General features: G+C 39.9%; 1 protein-coding gene and 1 long non-coding RNA gene across 17 annotated transcripts in view; one reads left to right on the top strand and one right to left on the bottom strand.

Moving 5' to 3' along the window:
* The window catches only part of GPHN (gephyrin), a 476,088-nt gene that overhangs the window by 214,511 nt on the left and 245,237 nt on the right, over window positions 1-16,340 (bottom strand). For 15 of the 16 annotated variants that reach the window (XM_061611035.1, XM_061611028.1, XM_061611032.1 and 12 more), the window contains one exon: window positions 6,150-6,244. In XM_061611035.1, the coding sequence (XP_061467019.1) occupies window positions 6,150-6,244 (95 nt within the window). Of the gene's footprint in view, window positions 1-6,149; window positions 6,245-10,624; window positions 10,706-16,340 lie in introns of those variants that run through there. The other variant, XM_061611042.1, reaches the window with a different exon arrangement.
* The window catches only part of LOC133377286 (uncharacterized), a 155,707-nt gene that overhangs the window by 73,635 nt on the left and 65,732 nt on the right, over window positions 1-16,340 (top strand). Inside the window, exon 2 of the long non-coding RNA XR_009760685.1 lies at window positions 7,621-7,712. This is a non-coding gene — a long non-coding RNA (uncharacterized LOC133377286). The remainder of the gene's footprint in view (window positions 1-7,620; window positions 7,713-16,340) is intronic.

The raw sequence follows: 16,340 nt of genomic DNA, 5'->3' as shown, positions 1-16,340 counted from the left end.
CCTTAATCTGCAATATGAGTTCAATAATACTAAACTTCCCTACAAAATTATTATAATGACTACCAAACTAGTGTATGTAAAGTGCAATATTATTATTATTATATGTGAGTTTGGCAAGGTTTAAAGATAAAATCCTTAACAATTTTTTTTCCTTACTGAACATCACAATGTCTTTTTTTTACCAACGTTAGCAAATCTCAATGTTATTTTTACTTCAATCAATATTAGCATGTCAAGAAGATGGCACACATGCCAGATAAATTGTACACAGAGTGACAAAGAAGATATGGGTGCATGTTACCCTCAAAAACTGCCTTAAAGATAAATTTCCAGGTACAGGATATAACTGCACAGCATGTTACTTTTGGGAAAACCTTTGCAGCTGTGAAAGAAATGAACCAATTTGACTTTACTATACATCAAAATGAAGGTAAGGAGCAGTGCTACCAAACATATTCTAGCAGTGAAAGTCTATTGAAGGGTGAAGTGCTATAAGGTCTTGAGCAACAAAAGCACTAGAATTGTAGCCAAAGCATGGTTTCAGTACTCTTTTAACCATTCCACATAGCTATTTGAAGTTTATTATGTATTAGGTGTTCACTCAGTTCCTATACTTTAATGTAGTGTTGGGGAACCAAATTTGGTCCACCAGGCCTCCCCATCTGACCCACAAGGATGTTTTGGCCAAGCCGAGCCATACCACCTGTCCTCTACTTGACATCATATATGGCAGGGCTTGCCTAACTGGTTGTCAGTTGTTTGGGAATCACTGTGCAAAGCGTTTTACAAGCCCTGTGTGCAGCAATTCCCAAGTCCTAAGATTGCAAAGCCCCTTGTGAGTACTTCCCAGGTGTCCAACAATCAGCTGGTTGTCAGGTACTTGGGATGCAGAGCACAAGGAGCTTTGCAGGCACTCTTAATCAACAGTGCCTGCAAAGTCCCTTTTGGCCAAGTGCCAACCTTACCTGCCCCATACCTGATGCTGTATTTGACGTCAGGTGTAGGGAAGGTGGCCATGGTTTTGCTATCTGGAATACCATACAAGTGACACACAAATTTCTTGGCATCTGAGTAACACTGATCTCATCCAAAACAACTGACAAGGTGGTTTTTTTTTTAAAAAAAATCTTCCCATGGATATTGCAGGATAATACTGTGTCACAGGATGTTAGCTCATGAAAGTTTAGTAAGTTCTTCTTTAGAAGTTTCAGAAATGTGGCAATGACATGAAATCAGCAGCACCTTCATTTTCAATCTGTTACAGAGACCATCATATTTCAGTTGCCTTTATGGTCAGGAACTGCAACAAAAAAAGCTAACATTTGTATCTGTGGAGATTACTACAACTTGTCCAAAACCTTTTTCAAGTTTCATGAAGGATGAAATTTGTGTGAATTGTATCCTCCACAATGTATCTAAAGATTGGAGCAGTCTCTCTTAGTTAATCAGTCTTTATTGCGTTTGGTGAAGCCACTACCAGTCACGAAATCATATTTGTAGCTCCACTCCTCATCATGAGAACATCTGACAGCAAGTGCCGCCCTGGGCTCCTGCTGGGAGGAAGGGCGGGATATAAATCAAATAATAAATAAATAAATAAAATAAGCGGGCTAGATCAGCATAATTTTCCGCAATGGCAATTAATTGTCTGCACATCAGGAACCTCAGTGAGCTGTATTGGCCTCTTCAAACCCATTCACTTGGATTGCATGGTAGCCTTTGTATAATACACTCCAATGTAATAATAAAAAATGACACTCATTCTTGACTATATGTGCCATACTACACAGGAGAAAAATACACCCACATACTCATCAAATATCTGATAAGCTTTGATCATTTCCTTTGTAACATTTTATTTTTATAATGAGACAAAAGTCTGAGTTATGTTTTTTAGTGGATCATCAAATAGGAGGTTTGAGCTGATTAATAGTTCCTTTATATTACGGACTGCAATTTGGACTTTCCCATTAGCCATCAGCAAATCATGGGTCAAATCATGTGGTGCCATATCATTTGTCAGGAAGACCAGAGGAATGTTGTTGTTATCAGTTTTTGTAACTTCAGTAGGTGCTCTTCTAAACACATCCAATCTCCTCAGCAGCTCAGTGTTATATTTGTTTTACATCATCTGCATCAAGTCTGTCCATTGAGAGAGGAGACCATCAGTGCATATTAATGCCACTTCATCACCAAATCTTCTAAGATGAATATGCATCTTGTGAGATGCATGATCACTCAGACCATGTTGTATACAATTTATTCCTCCTTTGGTAATTTAATGTGATACCAATGATTCTGTTGTACACCTTACAGATTTTGCTAACCATTTTGTTGTGTGATCTCCATACATTTGGTTCAATTTAAAAAAAACTTTGTTTCATCACAAAATTTCTAACAGTGAACTTACAGTGAACCTCTGGTGTTGTATTCTCAAGTCATTTTGTAGCCAGTTGGAGAGAGATGAAGCCTTTCCTAGCACATTTGTATGAACAAAAGATTTTAAGTTATGGTAGCGAGGCAATGAATGGTTCCAGGTGTTATGTCCTGTTGCTATCTCTTTCACCCTGTATGAAATTCAACAAGCTCTCCACTGTTCTCATATAAACTGTCTAGATTACAAAATTTAGATTATCACTGTTGAGCATGTAAGTTCTCTGTAATACCTTTGAAATTCTTTTCACCTAAAAACAGAGTTCACGGTTAGTCACAGAAATAACTCCCAAAATGGATCTCTTGTATATGTCACAGTGCACCATATGTGTATGCACAACACAGTAATACACTTTGGTCTCCATCAAATCGTACCTACTGTTAGATGCATACACACTGATTCTGTCCACAGGACATTCAAACCAGCATTTTTCATGGGCTGGCCTGTTACTTCGATATATTGAATACCTGTGTAGTCCCTCCAAGTATAAATATGACATTCTTAAACTTTTCTTTTGCCCATACCAGCTATCTGCCCTTGATCTACAGAAATATCGTGAATTTCTGTTTCAGCTGTTATGAGATGTTCATAAAGTGACCGATAACTCATAATTATGAGCTGGTGTTTGAAGAATGGGTTACATGTCTGTGGTTTAATTACAGGTAGCTCATTAACACAGGTAGCTTAATTAAATGCTTGCAAGGATGGATTTTCATCATGGATCCATAAGATTACTTTCCCTGCTGCTACTGAGCCACCACTTCCACATCTATACCACTGAAAATATGGTGGTGGTTTTGGCTGGATGAATCAACTGAAATGCTTGTGAAAATTAGACTTAACAGCCCTTGCTCTTAACAACTACTGGCTACCTTTCCCTTTAGATTCTCATTTAGGAATAGATGAGGCTCTTTGCCAAGCCATCATCTGGGTAAGTGAAATGTATTCTTTCTATCTAGTGTTAACACAGATCTAGGACATATATGTTAACAAATGAGCAGAGAAATATCCAGTGTTCTATATTAATATTTGGAATATACCAGCGACCAGTATTTCTGAAATTTATCTACAATTGTTTTGGCTATGGTCATGTTAATCCTTCGCACAAAATCAATACCGATCATGTGGATGGCAGCACTGAATAATTCTGTTAGGGCCTCAGATCATGTGGCATGGTGTAGAGCAAGGCCATGTACATTAAGCTTGGTCTTGGATGTCAGTTTTCAACCATAGGTTATTGCAAACTAGGAATAGATGAGAAATTTGATTCAGTTCGCATTTACAGCTGAATTTATTAAATTCACACTACCTGAAACAATATGGGAACTGAAATACAGAAACTTGAACTCATTTGAATTTTGCAGTGCAGTTCACCAACTAAACAATGGTTACAAAAATGTGTATGTTAGAGGTAAGTGTGCATAAAAATGAATATATGAGTGAAAATAACATACAAAAATGCATTATACAATGAGAAATTGTTTGCAAAAATGTGTACATTAGTCAAAACTACCTACAAAAATGCGTTTATTAGGAGTAATTCACACTGAAATTCTGGAGAATTTTCCTGAGGATTTTTTTTAAAAAAACATGCAAATTGCTGCAGAAATGTGAAGAACTTAATTTAAGATTGGAAAAATGAGAAACTGAGAGAACCAAAATTGACAGATCTTTCCATCCCTATTGCACACACCAAATGACCTGAGCAACGCTGTGTTTTTCTAATACTGTTTTCTTCTTGTTGTTAATTATGTATCTGTTTCTCCAAACAGCACATGTAGAAATAGTTACAGATTATAAGGCATAACCTGTGCAATATATTCCTGTCAATGCCACCTGCTAGAATATCTGGGACTATTCTGAAGATCCTGCTAGATTCAGAGGCACATGAACATGTTACTTTCAGAAGTGGGGATACACATGCCCTCCATCTGCATTATCAGTCTCAGCTGAAGATATACCTTCATTGGATGATATTGCTAGGGTTTTTACAATTATGCTTTCCTGTTGGTCACCTGTATAAAATTAAAGGAGGTTTCTTCAATAGGAGCTAGATATAGATGGCTTGGGTTTCCGGTTTGTTCTGGACTTCAGAACTTCTGGACTTCTCAGCACAGGTTTTCATACTTTAGCCTTAACATCACCCATATCATACACATGCTCAGTGGATAATCCCCTCAACAACTTCATGCGCAGTGTATCCACACATATATCAATTATATTTTCCTGTTGTGGGAATATTACTTTCTTTTGAATGCCACCCAGCAGTCAAGATGACAGCATTCTTCATCTGCTATGCAGTCAGACATCCTGGCTAATTTATTACATATTATTAGGTCAGTTTTAGTATAATTTAGCACCTTCTCTGACATTAAATGTTGTGGCATGGTGTACTTTTGTTTGCCATTTGCAAATCATACACAGTTCCCATTCAATAAGAGGGAGACAACTATGCCAACTACAGAGCATAAAACCACTGGATGATGGTTTTGACAGGAGTTTCTTAGTCTAGATAATATGTGCTGTAGCATGCTTTTTGCCACTTCATTATTACTGCCTTCATATCTCCATCAGTAGTCATCACTTCTATCTCATGTGGGACTTTGACATTACTTTTAACACATAATTGCTGCCTTTGTGTAATACATTTAGGACACTTTCCCCCTCTATCATTGATGCAATGTGCAGGCCTAGTGCTGCACCGTTAATTCCTTTTCTCTTCATGGTGGCTACAAGCTACAGGTGTGATGTATGATGTCTTCACACACAATGTTCAAGAAAGGAATAAATGGATTCACTACAGTAATGACATACAATATTGTTATGTTTAAGCTTCATACAAGAAGAATCAGAAGAACTCCAACACAGTTTTGTTTTAGGAGAAAGCAGGTATGAAGAATATGAAAAAGGAGAATAAAACTCAGTGCAGCAGGCCCTAGCTAGAATCACCCTCATCTAAATTACCCAGGTTACGTCACCTCCTACAACAACCAGGAAATCTGACATTTTTGTCTTGTAAATGCTTTAAGAGGCTATGACTCCTATTTAGTGTTATAATGTTGTAAATATCTACCTGATTTAGCTATTCCATGCATCATATTGTAGGAAAAGAGTTGGCTACTAAAAATGAAATAGGCTTTAAATAGCTATGTGGGATGGTTAATACAGTATTTGCATTCCAAAGCCATGCTTTGGCCACAATTTCCAGTGCTGTTGCTGCTTGAGCCCTTGTGGCACTTTTCCTTAAAAGACAGTCTACTACAGCTGCTATATATTTGTTAGCACAGCAGCTTACCTTCATTCTAGAACACAGGATGTCCAAGTCAGTTCATTACTTTCAGAGATGCAACCATTTTCTTAAAAGTAGCTTAACCAATGCCATACAGTGATATGTGACCTTGAAAATAAACTTATTTTTTAGGGTGGCATTCACCTACACCCTCTTTGTCATCCTATGTACAATTGATCTTGTATGGTGTCTTTTTAACATGCTGAAATCATTAACGCATTTTCTAAAGCACTTTCAGATGTTGCCTGGCCTACTTACATGCCAGATGTGTGTAAAACTTAAATCAAGAACCATGAGAAAAATGTATCTACTTGGATCTGGAAATGACGAACGGGCTAAGAATTAATGCATTGCTCAATGCAGCCATTCCACCATCTTAAATATTTCTAGAGAAATAATTCATGGTATTTTTGTTAACATTCTTACCTAGAGAGCATGCCCAGAGGTGTAACATTAAGTGATCCCATCAGCATTGCCAAAGCCATCCCTGGGGCCTCTCGTTCTATTACTTCTTTAGTAGCCTGTAATCAAAGATTAAACAGCAGACTGAGTGAAAACAACAAAAAAGTAAAATAAATATCAGACTAACTAAAGTTGGTGAAATCTCCATCCTTGTCTTGAAGATGATCTAGCAGGAATTTCAGTAGTGAATGTTACACATTTAGGGCATAAAATCATTATATACTCATCCACTAAGGTTAGTTTCTGTGGAAGTTAGCATCACATTCCACCACAATTTCTACAACTTTCTTTTGATCACACACTGGCCAGGTTTGTACATCACATTACACCATAGTTAAAAACAAGCTACTGTTTAATGGGAACATGCAGCATGCTCATGCATGCTGCTGAAATGTTCTCACTCTGCTCCTCTCCTGTTGCTATTGTGTTGCTGGGAAACAAGTCAGAGTCTGGCTTATTGTCCAAACTTCAACTCTTTGTTTGTTTCTCCCCAAACAAGCCAGCAGTGGTAACAAACATTTGTTCTTGTTCTTACTACTTATGATTTGTTCGGAGAGAAACAAATCAGGAGCCCAGGTTCAGACAACATGGCAAGGTAAACTCTGATTTGTTTCCCAGTGGCATGGCAGCAGTAGGAGTGAGGGAAGAGTGGCGCAAAAACTTTTCAGTGGCATGCATTAGCATGCTGCATGTTCACATTAAACCACAGCTTGCTTTAAACTAATGTGATATGTGAATGAAGCCAATGCATCTCTGCTTATGCAAAAGCAGATCTGCATACCCATCAAGATGCTCAATTGATTAACATGGCATTTGGCTTGCTAGTGGTTAACAACCATTGGCCACATGTTATTTGCTTATTGCCTCACCTGGTCCAGTAGATTTCTCATGGAAATCCAAGTAACTTTGGGAGTGCATATGACCATTGAAAGGTAATGACTTATATAGCACTTCAAAATGGAGATTGTTCAAGCAGCTCCTCTTTTGCAGAGAGTGCATGTTTTACATCCATTCCTTGCAATGAATGGTTTGTAAACCTGCTATATCTCCATCAAGCTAAGTTATCATTAGCATGCTGCAATAACATTTGCCACCCACTTTGTAGAAGAAATTGCTCCACTGAGGAACTATAATTTCCAACATAGATGTCAGTGATAACATGAAATAATAAAATACTGCGGGCAGTCGTTAGGTTTGAAATTATAGTAAACTTTTTCTTAAAAAGAAAATTAAAGCTAGTTTAAAATGAAAACTTAATTAAAATATATTCAAAAAAAGGATAAAATTATCCTTAACCTTCTATCAAACATACAACTCTTTATCAAATGGAGGGATGGCTCTAACATTATGGGCTGAAGGGAGGAAGGGAGAAAAGGAGAAAAACAGTTATAGACAACTGCATCATGCTGCTTATGTGTTTTGGTTCTCCAAACAGATCTTCAGCTCAAACCCAAACTGGCAATAAGGAAGGAAGAAGAATTGAGTGACATGATGAATCAAGCTACCTAACCACAGGAATGAAGCCAGGTAAGGGCATCCCTTACAGCATGTCTATTTTCTTCCAGCCCAAGTTTTACAGCTAGACTTCTGGCAGCCTATTGGCTTTTCCTTTCCCCAGTACAAACAAATACAATAGCTATTTCTCAGACTAAGAGAAAAAAAAACCCCAGCCCATTGCTTCTGCACTGGAACTGTCTGTGAAGGAGGGACATTGTTTGGGTGCAGTACAAACAGAAAGTAGGCAACATAAGTCATCACATGGTTCACTCAGACACAGGGCCGGTTCCAGGTTTCTGGGAGCCCTCTGGCACAGGGTTTCAGTGGACCCTTGTCTCCTCCCTTTCCTCTTCAAACCACATTCCTCCTCCCTTGTGGCCCCACTCCTTTCAAAGAAAACAAATCTTCGCCAATGTGGCAACCCCCTCTTGTAAAATGAAAATACACAGTTTTTATTTATTTTCATTTGCTGGGGTAAATTTACCTATTTTGTAGGCCTCAGCTCCTTAGAATTTATTCTGGTTTACCATGTTAATGATAAACAGATTATATGAATAATATTCAGAGCCTGGGATCTTCAACACAGTGTACTGAGAAATAATTCTCATTTTTCGCTATTTCTGTTGGCTTCTCTATTTTAATGTTTTCACAGACAAAAAGTTTATGTGTGCATGTGTGAGTTGAACCCATTCTTTCTTGTCATTTGCAAAGATCTTTGAAAAAAAGCACTTCAAATAAACATTTCAATTCTCCACCAGGATTTTCTATTCACATAGGAAGCTGCCTTATATTGAGTCAGACCACTGGTCCATCTAGCCCATTACTGTCTACACTGACTGGCAGCAGCTCTCCAGAGTTTCAGGCAGCAGTCTCTCAGATTCAGTCCCTGATGGCATCTCTCCTACCCAGTGCTGTAGCCAGCCTTCCCTCCTTGTTAGGTGGGGCAGCCACATTTCTAGGTGGGGCATTGTGAGGGGAGGGAGAGGCACATACTGCCAGCCAGTCCCCTCTCCCCCTCACTGGTGGAGAGGATATGAGGGCCAGGCCACGGGAAGGGAAAGGTAGTGACCTTCCTCATCACTCCTCCATCCAGACAGTGTGTTAACTTACATGAATGAATTGTCTTACCCTTTTCTGAGAGATCCCCAGGAATATCAGGCTCACAAGCTTGACTTTGCCTATAGCTACAGTCCCCTTTCACCTATGATCTGTCCCAGTGTTCTTATTCTTCATGAATTGAACTACTCTGGTAATGACAGTGAGCTCCTGAGCTTGGCTGTCTCAGTTTTAGATTCCACCTGAAAAACAAACTTATCCATACTACAAGTTTAGGGAAAGGCAGATAGAAAATAAATATTATAGGGCGTGTTTGTTAACTCCTCCTTGAGAGTCCCTTCTTCTAGTCTTGTTCCTGGCCTTTAGATTTTCCTTTCTGTTGGACAATCAAGAGAAAAGTTTTTAACTAGCTGCTATATGAAGCCCTTGTGAACGGGCATCAGGAGATTTGGGGTGAGGTGTCAGCAATATACTGACAATACCCAGCTCTATTCTCTCTGTAACATCTGACTCAGGAGAGGCTGTGCAAACTGTGGACTGCTGCCTGGACTCAGTTGTTTGCTGGATGAGGGCCAATAAACTGAGTGAATCCTAGCAAGACGGAGATGCTGTGGGTTGGTGGCTCCCGAGATCAGATAATTGGTCAGTTGTCTGCTTTGGATGGGGTCATACTCCCTCTGAAAAAGAGGTCTGTAGTCTGGGGTGCTGCTGGATCCATCTTTGTCGCTAGAGGCCCTGGTGACCTCAGTGGGTAGGAGTGCCTTTTACCAGCTTCGGCTGGTAAGACAGCTGCAGCCATTTCTGGACCGGGATAGCCTGACCACTGTTGTCCATGCACTGGTAACCTCTAGGCTGGATTACTGTAATGCATTCTATGTGGGGCTACCCTTGAGGTTGGTCAGAAGCTGCAGCTGGTGCAAAATGTGGTGGCAAGACCGTTAAGTGGGGCAGGGTATCGCCAACATGTCACCCCGCTGCTGAAAGAACTGCACTGGCTACCTATTAGCTATCAGGCTAAGTTCAAGGTTCTAGTTTTGGTGTACAAAGCCCTATACAGCTTAGGACCAGGATACCTGAAAGGCCATATTACCCCTTATATACCCAGTTGATCATTATGCTCTGAAGGTGAGGGCCTCCTACAGATACCAACATATCAGGAGGTCCGTTCCGCACAACATAGGAAGCAGACCTTTAGTGTAGTGGCACCTACCCTATGGAATTCCCTCTGCTTAAATATTAGACAGGCACTGTTATCTTTTCGGCGCCTACTGAAGACCTTCCTCTTTCAACAAGACTTTTAAGTAGAGACATTATCTCAGTCTGCATCTGTGTTGGAATTGCTTTTTAATTATTTTAAACCTTTTTTTAAAAATATATTTTTAAACCTTTTAAAATGTTTTTAAAGATGTTTTGTTTTAATATATTTTAAAGTCTGTTTTTATGATGTTTTAAAGTGTTTTTGTTTGTCGCCCTGGGCTCCTAGTGGGAGGAAGGGCGGGATATAAATCTAATAAATAAATAATGAACAAAACAACTGGAAACTAACTGTGGAAAGCAACTGCATTTTTTTATTGGTTGCTGAGTTTTCGTCCAGAAAATCAGAAATTAGGCCCGAGTTACAGCTTAAGTGTTCAGCCAACCAGCTAGCAACTGTAGTATACACAGCAATATTTCTATTCCTCTAGGGTCGTTTTCATCCTTTGTCATAAAGTAATCAAGAAAAAGAAGAAAAATAGCCACTGTGATTCTTAAAATAGTTAGTACTTTAAAGAGTAAAGGATAGCCATTTTTTCAGATAACTTCAACTTATCTTTTTGTTTCTTTAGGAATAAGCATCCAATCCTGCTCCACCCATTATAATAACTTCAGAATAAATTAACTCTTACTTCTTACTGCAGGCAAACAAACATACTTCTTCATTGCTGGCTTGGTAGACAGCACAACTGAAGCTGAAAAGCAGAGCAAAGGAAAATCCAAGGGGTGGAGTCTAACAAGTTCTAATACTTAACTCTTCAAGGGTTATGTGAATACACAAGCTGTTTTTTCAGGATCACTTAAGTAATTATAGGGTGATTAGGATCATGAAAAATCCACCCTCAGCAAGGGAGAGTGTTGAGTGAGCAGACTTTTGGGGGCTCTTCCAGATGAGGCTTTTGTTGTGAGCTTGCCATGCCTTATTCACTGAATTTTTCAGAAGGTCTTGTTGTTAAATTGCTCCTGTTCATAAAACAAGCTATCATTCTTAAATGGAGGTTGCCATTGTCTATGCCACAAATTAAAAAGAAGACAATTTCCCCCCAAAATCCTGTGGGGGAGCACAGCTCTGGGAGGGGGTGCTCCCTTTTGCCCCCCTCCAGCTACAGGCCTGCTCCTACCTGGAGATGCCATTGGAGTCTGAACCTGAGGGACTTTCTGCATGCAAGGCAGATTCTGCAATGGCCCTTTCCCTGAACTCACAACTTACTCAACTGTGCTGTGATATTAGGAGGCATTCCACAATTAATCTTAGAACCCTTTATTGCCACATGGCACTGTTATATACAAGCATCAGGGCAAACCAAGGATGGAACAGTCAATGAAAGACTGCCCTCTTAAACAAACACTGTTTTTTAAAAAAAGTTAAAATTTCATTTCTCAAAAAAAGGCTTTCACAATAACTCAGCTAGAATTCACCTATATGTTAAGAAGTGTGTATAGTGTACAAAAATGACACTAGAGGATACTTCCACATCACAGGGCTTACATGCAGAGAAAATAAAACTTCCAGATACTGTAGAACCATATAAATGGAGATGCAACGTAACACTCCAGCATGCCTCAGTCCATCAGAAACCCTCATAAAAATGTCTAATAAGAAGAATCACTTTTGATAAGTAGTGGAGAATAAATACACAGCTATTTGTACTACTAATATAGTGCTTTCTATGAAGGACTGAAAAAGGGGCCTTTATAGGGACAAACTATTAGTCTCTGAAACATGCCGTGTTATCATCAGGCATTACAAATGTACACGTTTCCAAGTTAAAGAGACAAATGATAACTAGGACCTCCTGTCAGACTTGGTTTCAAATCCCTGCTCAGCTATGAAGCTCACTGGGTGCCCTTGGGTCAGTAACTGTCTCAGTCTAACCTACCTCACAGGGATGTTGAGAGGATATAATGGGGAGAAGAAGAACCATCTTTGAGTTCCTTATATAAAAAGCAGGATATAAATGAAAATATTAATAGGAGCTTCCCAGCTACAACGAGGTGATGGGTAGGCAAAGGGGGGAAGAGAGGGAATTCATACACAAAAGCCCCAGTAGAGACCTGAACAATGGAAGCTTGCCTGTAAAAGGAGATCAAAGGTCTTAATACACACACACACACACACACACAAATCAGATCAGTAGGGCAAAGGGAACCAGAGGGTGAGGAGGCAATATTTATTATGTAATTAAGGCTGCAATCCAATGCACACTTACCTGGCAGTAAGTACCATTGAACCTAATGGAACTTACTTCTGAGTAGACATTATTGGATTGCAGCCTAAGAAAACCAGGAAAGCCTTTCTTCCATGCTCCACATTCCACTCTTAGGTTGCAATTCTAACTACATTTACTTGGGAAGGTGCCTGTCTGAATTCAACAGGGCTTACTTCTGAGCAAACATTAGAATATACATGATTTTTCAGCCACTTCCTGGCTTCTGCTGCTATGGGCCAGTAAGCTCTGACTTGCTCCCATGCCTGAAACTCGGGACAGGTCGGGGAAGCTCCTTAGCAACTAGTCTGCCACTTGTCTCCACACGGCAGTGGCGCAGCTCAGCATGACAGACTCTGTTGCTGTGGAGCTGCCCGGGGCTTGTGTGTGCCACTGAATCCCTCCTCCGCTGCTGACCTCTGCTTATCCAGGGAGGCCCCCTTGGGGCTCTGTGTGATATCCTGGGCCCTCAGGCCAATGCCCAACCTGTCAGTGTGCTAGCACCAGCCCTGCTCACCCTTGCCCGAAAACTGTAAAGCTAGCCTGATATCAACTTGACTGGGGTTGTGGACCATGTTATCTCTGCCCTATGTGGCATACCAAAGTAGCCAGACCTTTGCTCTCACTTGGATAAAATATAGAAGATCATGTTCAAACTGTGAGTGTTCCTATGTTTCATTTCATTTAGTCTTGGATATTTAAACAGGTATCTCAAGGGAATGGCCATACACTTAAAACTGTTTCACTTGTTTGGGAAGATGGGAAATTGCACGTTGTCAAATTACTGAAGGGTTTTTTTTGTGTGTGTGGGAAACATGAGACTCTGAGTTTGCACATAATACTTTCAAAGACGGGCCTATTCTGAGGAAATTGAAACTCTATATACCATACAAAGTTATATTTGGAGAAGGGCCATGGCTCAGTGGTAGAGCATCTGTTTTGCAAGCAGAAGGTCCTAGGTTCAATCCACAACATCTCCAGATAGGGCGCCTGTCTCCTGCCTGAAACCCTAGACAGTCACAGCTAGTGAGTGCAGACAATATCGAGCTAGATAGACCAATGGTCTGACTCAGTATAAGGTAGCTTCCTATGTTCCTAATATTACTGATATATATTATTTGCATCTATAGACCGCTTACTATTGAAAAGATCTCAAAGCGGTTTACCATAAAATACACAAGGTACAATAAAAAACATATATCAAATTAATTTACAAAGCAAAATACATAAACAATATCCATATAAATAAACATGAATGAAACCTTAATCTTTAAACAACTAGTTTAAATAGTCTCAGACCTTCAAGGAAAATATGGCTGTGTTACTAATACAAAGCGAGGACTAAATGGAGTCACAAAAAGCTTTTTACATATTTGAAAGTTTCTGCTAGAGAATTAAGAGTTACTGAATATATATTTAAGGTTTTGGATTAATCATATTTAAAATGTACTGTACGTCAATAATGATTTCAAAGTTTGCCATTTTCAAATGAAATACCAAAACATCAGAATTACAACTCAAGGCATTAAAATTATTACTATTTTAAAAGTGTTTTCAGGATCATCAAGAGCTTTCCTATGAACAGAGATGTCAACACAGATGCATAGTTTTACCATACTGGCCTGCACTCTCTTGCCATTCCTGGAACCCCTTTCACCAATATATTTTCCAGCTTGATTAGATCCCACAAAGCTGATGGCTTTGATATCAGGATGGTCACAAATAAAATTCACAGCTGCATGTTGTCCATGGATGATGTTCAGTGTTCCATCAGGGGCTCCAGCATCCTACAGTAGCTTGACAAGTAACATGAGGGCTCCTGGCACACCCAACAATCAGTAGCGTATCTGAGCAGGGAGGCGCAGGCAAAATGCCGCAACTTATTCCTCAGCAGGGAAATTACGCCCCTTTCTATATGTCTCATGACACATTTGACTTTGTCTCAAAATGACCTACATTTCTGGCCAAAGCACACTAAGTGACCATTGTTGCAGGGATGAGACTATGCTGGGACCATCAAGGGGCAAGCATTTCCACCTGCCTTGCCCCACCCCTCTGCCTGGGCCTTATCAGGAGGAGCTGCAGGCTGAGAGGTGCTGCTGCAGGGATGAGACTGTGCTGGGACCATCAAGGGGCATACTTTTCCACCTGCCTTGCCCCCCACCCCTGCTCTTAGTGACATTTTTCTGGGGGCTGCCCTTTACCAGGAAGATGAATGCTTTTGGTTTGCTGCTCCTGTTTTTTAGAGATGTTAGGACTCTGTTAGTTTGATTTTTTTTTTTTTGTAAATTGTATTGTTTTTATTTGTATTTGTATTTGTGTGTAAGCCACTTGGGGGCCTATTTGGCCGAAAAGCGGCCTAGAAATAAAACATTACATTACATTACATTGTTACAAACCATTATATATGGCCTTATGGACTAAGAGTACATGCCAAGGACTCCATTCCCTTTCCTTGGGGGTAAGGAGCAGGGTGAGTTGATTGTCTGATCTGCGCTGACAGCATTGCTATACTTATGATGGAGGCTTGAGACTTCTAGTTATTATGCTGCAAAACATAACAAGGGTGAAAGGATGATGTGCCCATCACATCACTGGACACTATCGAAACAGAATTCAGGAGTACTGATAATATTACTGATAATGAAGAGGTGATCATACATACGATTTATGTAACTTTAAAGTTGACAATGAGGACACTGAACTTGTCAAGGATTATCAATACCTCGGCACAGTCATTAACCAAAATGGAGACAATAGTCAAGAAATCAGAAGAAGGCTAGGACTGGAGAGGGCAGCTATGAGAGAACTAGAAAAGGTCCTCAAATGCAAAGATGTATCACTGAACACCAAAGTCAGGATCATTCAGACCATGGTATTCCCAATTTCTATGTATGGATGTGAAAGTTGGTCAGTGAAAAAAGCAGACAAGAGAAAAATCAACTCATTTGAAATGTGGTGTTGGAGGAGCGCTTTGTGCATACCATGGATGGCGAAAAAGACCAATAATTGGGTGTTAGAACAAATTAAACCAGAACTATCAATAGAACCTAAAATGATGAAACAGATTATCATACTTTGGACACATGATGAGAAGACATGATTCATTAGAAAAGACCATAATGCTGGGAGAAACAGAAAGGAGTAGAAAAAGAGGAAGGCCAAACAAGAGATGGATTGATTCCATAAAGGAAGCCACAGGCTTGTAAGGAACTCACAAGATCTGGTTCATGACAGATGCTCTTGGAGGTCACTGATTCATAGGGTTGCCATAAGTCATAATCGAGTTGAAGGCATATAACAACAACTATCATACACAAGTGAGATTTTGAGGAACGATTCTTTAATTGTTTGTTCCTGACAAGTAGAAACAGGGAGCCAATAACTGCTCATCATCCCCTCACCAGAACATTTCCTATGGGTTCTCCTTAGGGCCTCATTCTGTCCCTCTCTCACATCATTAAAGGGGTTCAATTTCCTCAGATCATTCGTGTTCCTCCTGGACCCAACAAAGTACATTCAGAGCTTGGAAGATTACTTTTAAAAAGTAATAAATTACAGTTACAATTACATGGCCCAAAAAGTAGTAATTACTGTTATAATTGCAATTGCTGTGAAAGTAACTGATTGCTTTACTTTTTCTCAAAAGTAATCACTACAATTACATTTCAGTTACTTTTTTAAAAAAACACCTACAAGGTGCTGGCCTTGGCTGCTGCACATTTAAGTAGCCTAAAACAACATTAAAAATAAACACACACATACAGAGGTAGTAGAATAATTCTTTTTATCCATAAGATAGCAATGGTGGTCTCTCCGCTGGTAAGGGAGGTGGGGAGGGAGGCAGAGGCCACTACTCAGATCTTTCCACATCAAACCAAGTGCAACTCTCCCCCCCCCCCCAGCCAGCAAGCAAAATCTCTCTCACTTAACCACCTCCCGGACCCTGCCCTGCCACCAACTAAGGGACTGTCACCCAAGCAAACATTTTCCCCTTAGATGCAAAAAAGTTAAAGTACTGCAAATGCAGCACAGTAGCCAGAGAGGGTGGTGGAGGCCACTTTGTGTGCCAAGTGCAAACAACTCTCTCTCTCTCTCTCTCTCTCTCTCTCTCCTGCTGCCTCCTTCTCCTCCTTTATCC

This window comes from Rhineura floridana, chromosome 2 (assembly GCF_030035675.1).
Source record: "Rhineura floridana isolate rRhiFlo1 chromosome 2, rRhiFlo1.hap2, whole genome shotgun sequence".
NCBI lineage: Eukaryota > Metazoa > Chordata > Lepidosauria > Squamata > Rhineuridae > Rhineura > Rhineura floridana.
The sequence above is the reverse complement of the archived record's forward strand: the minus strand, read 5'-3'. Positions and strand labels throughout refer to the sequence as shown.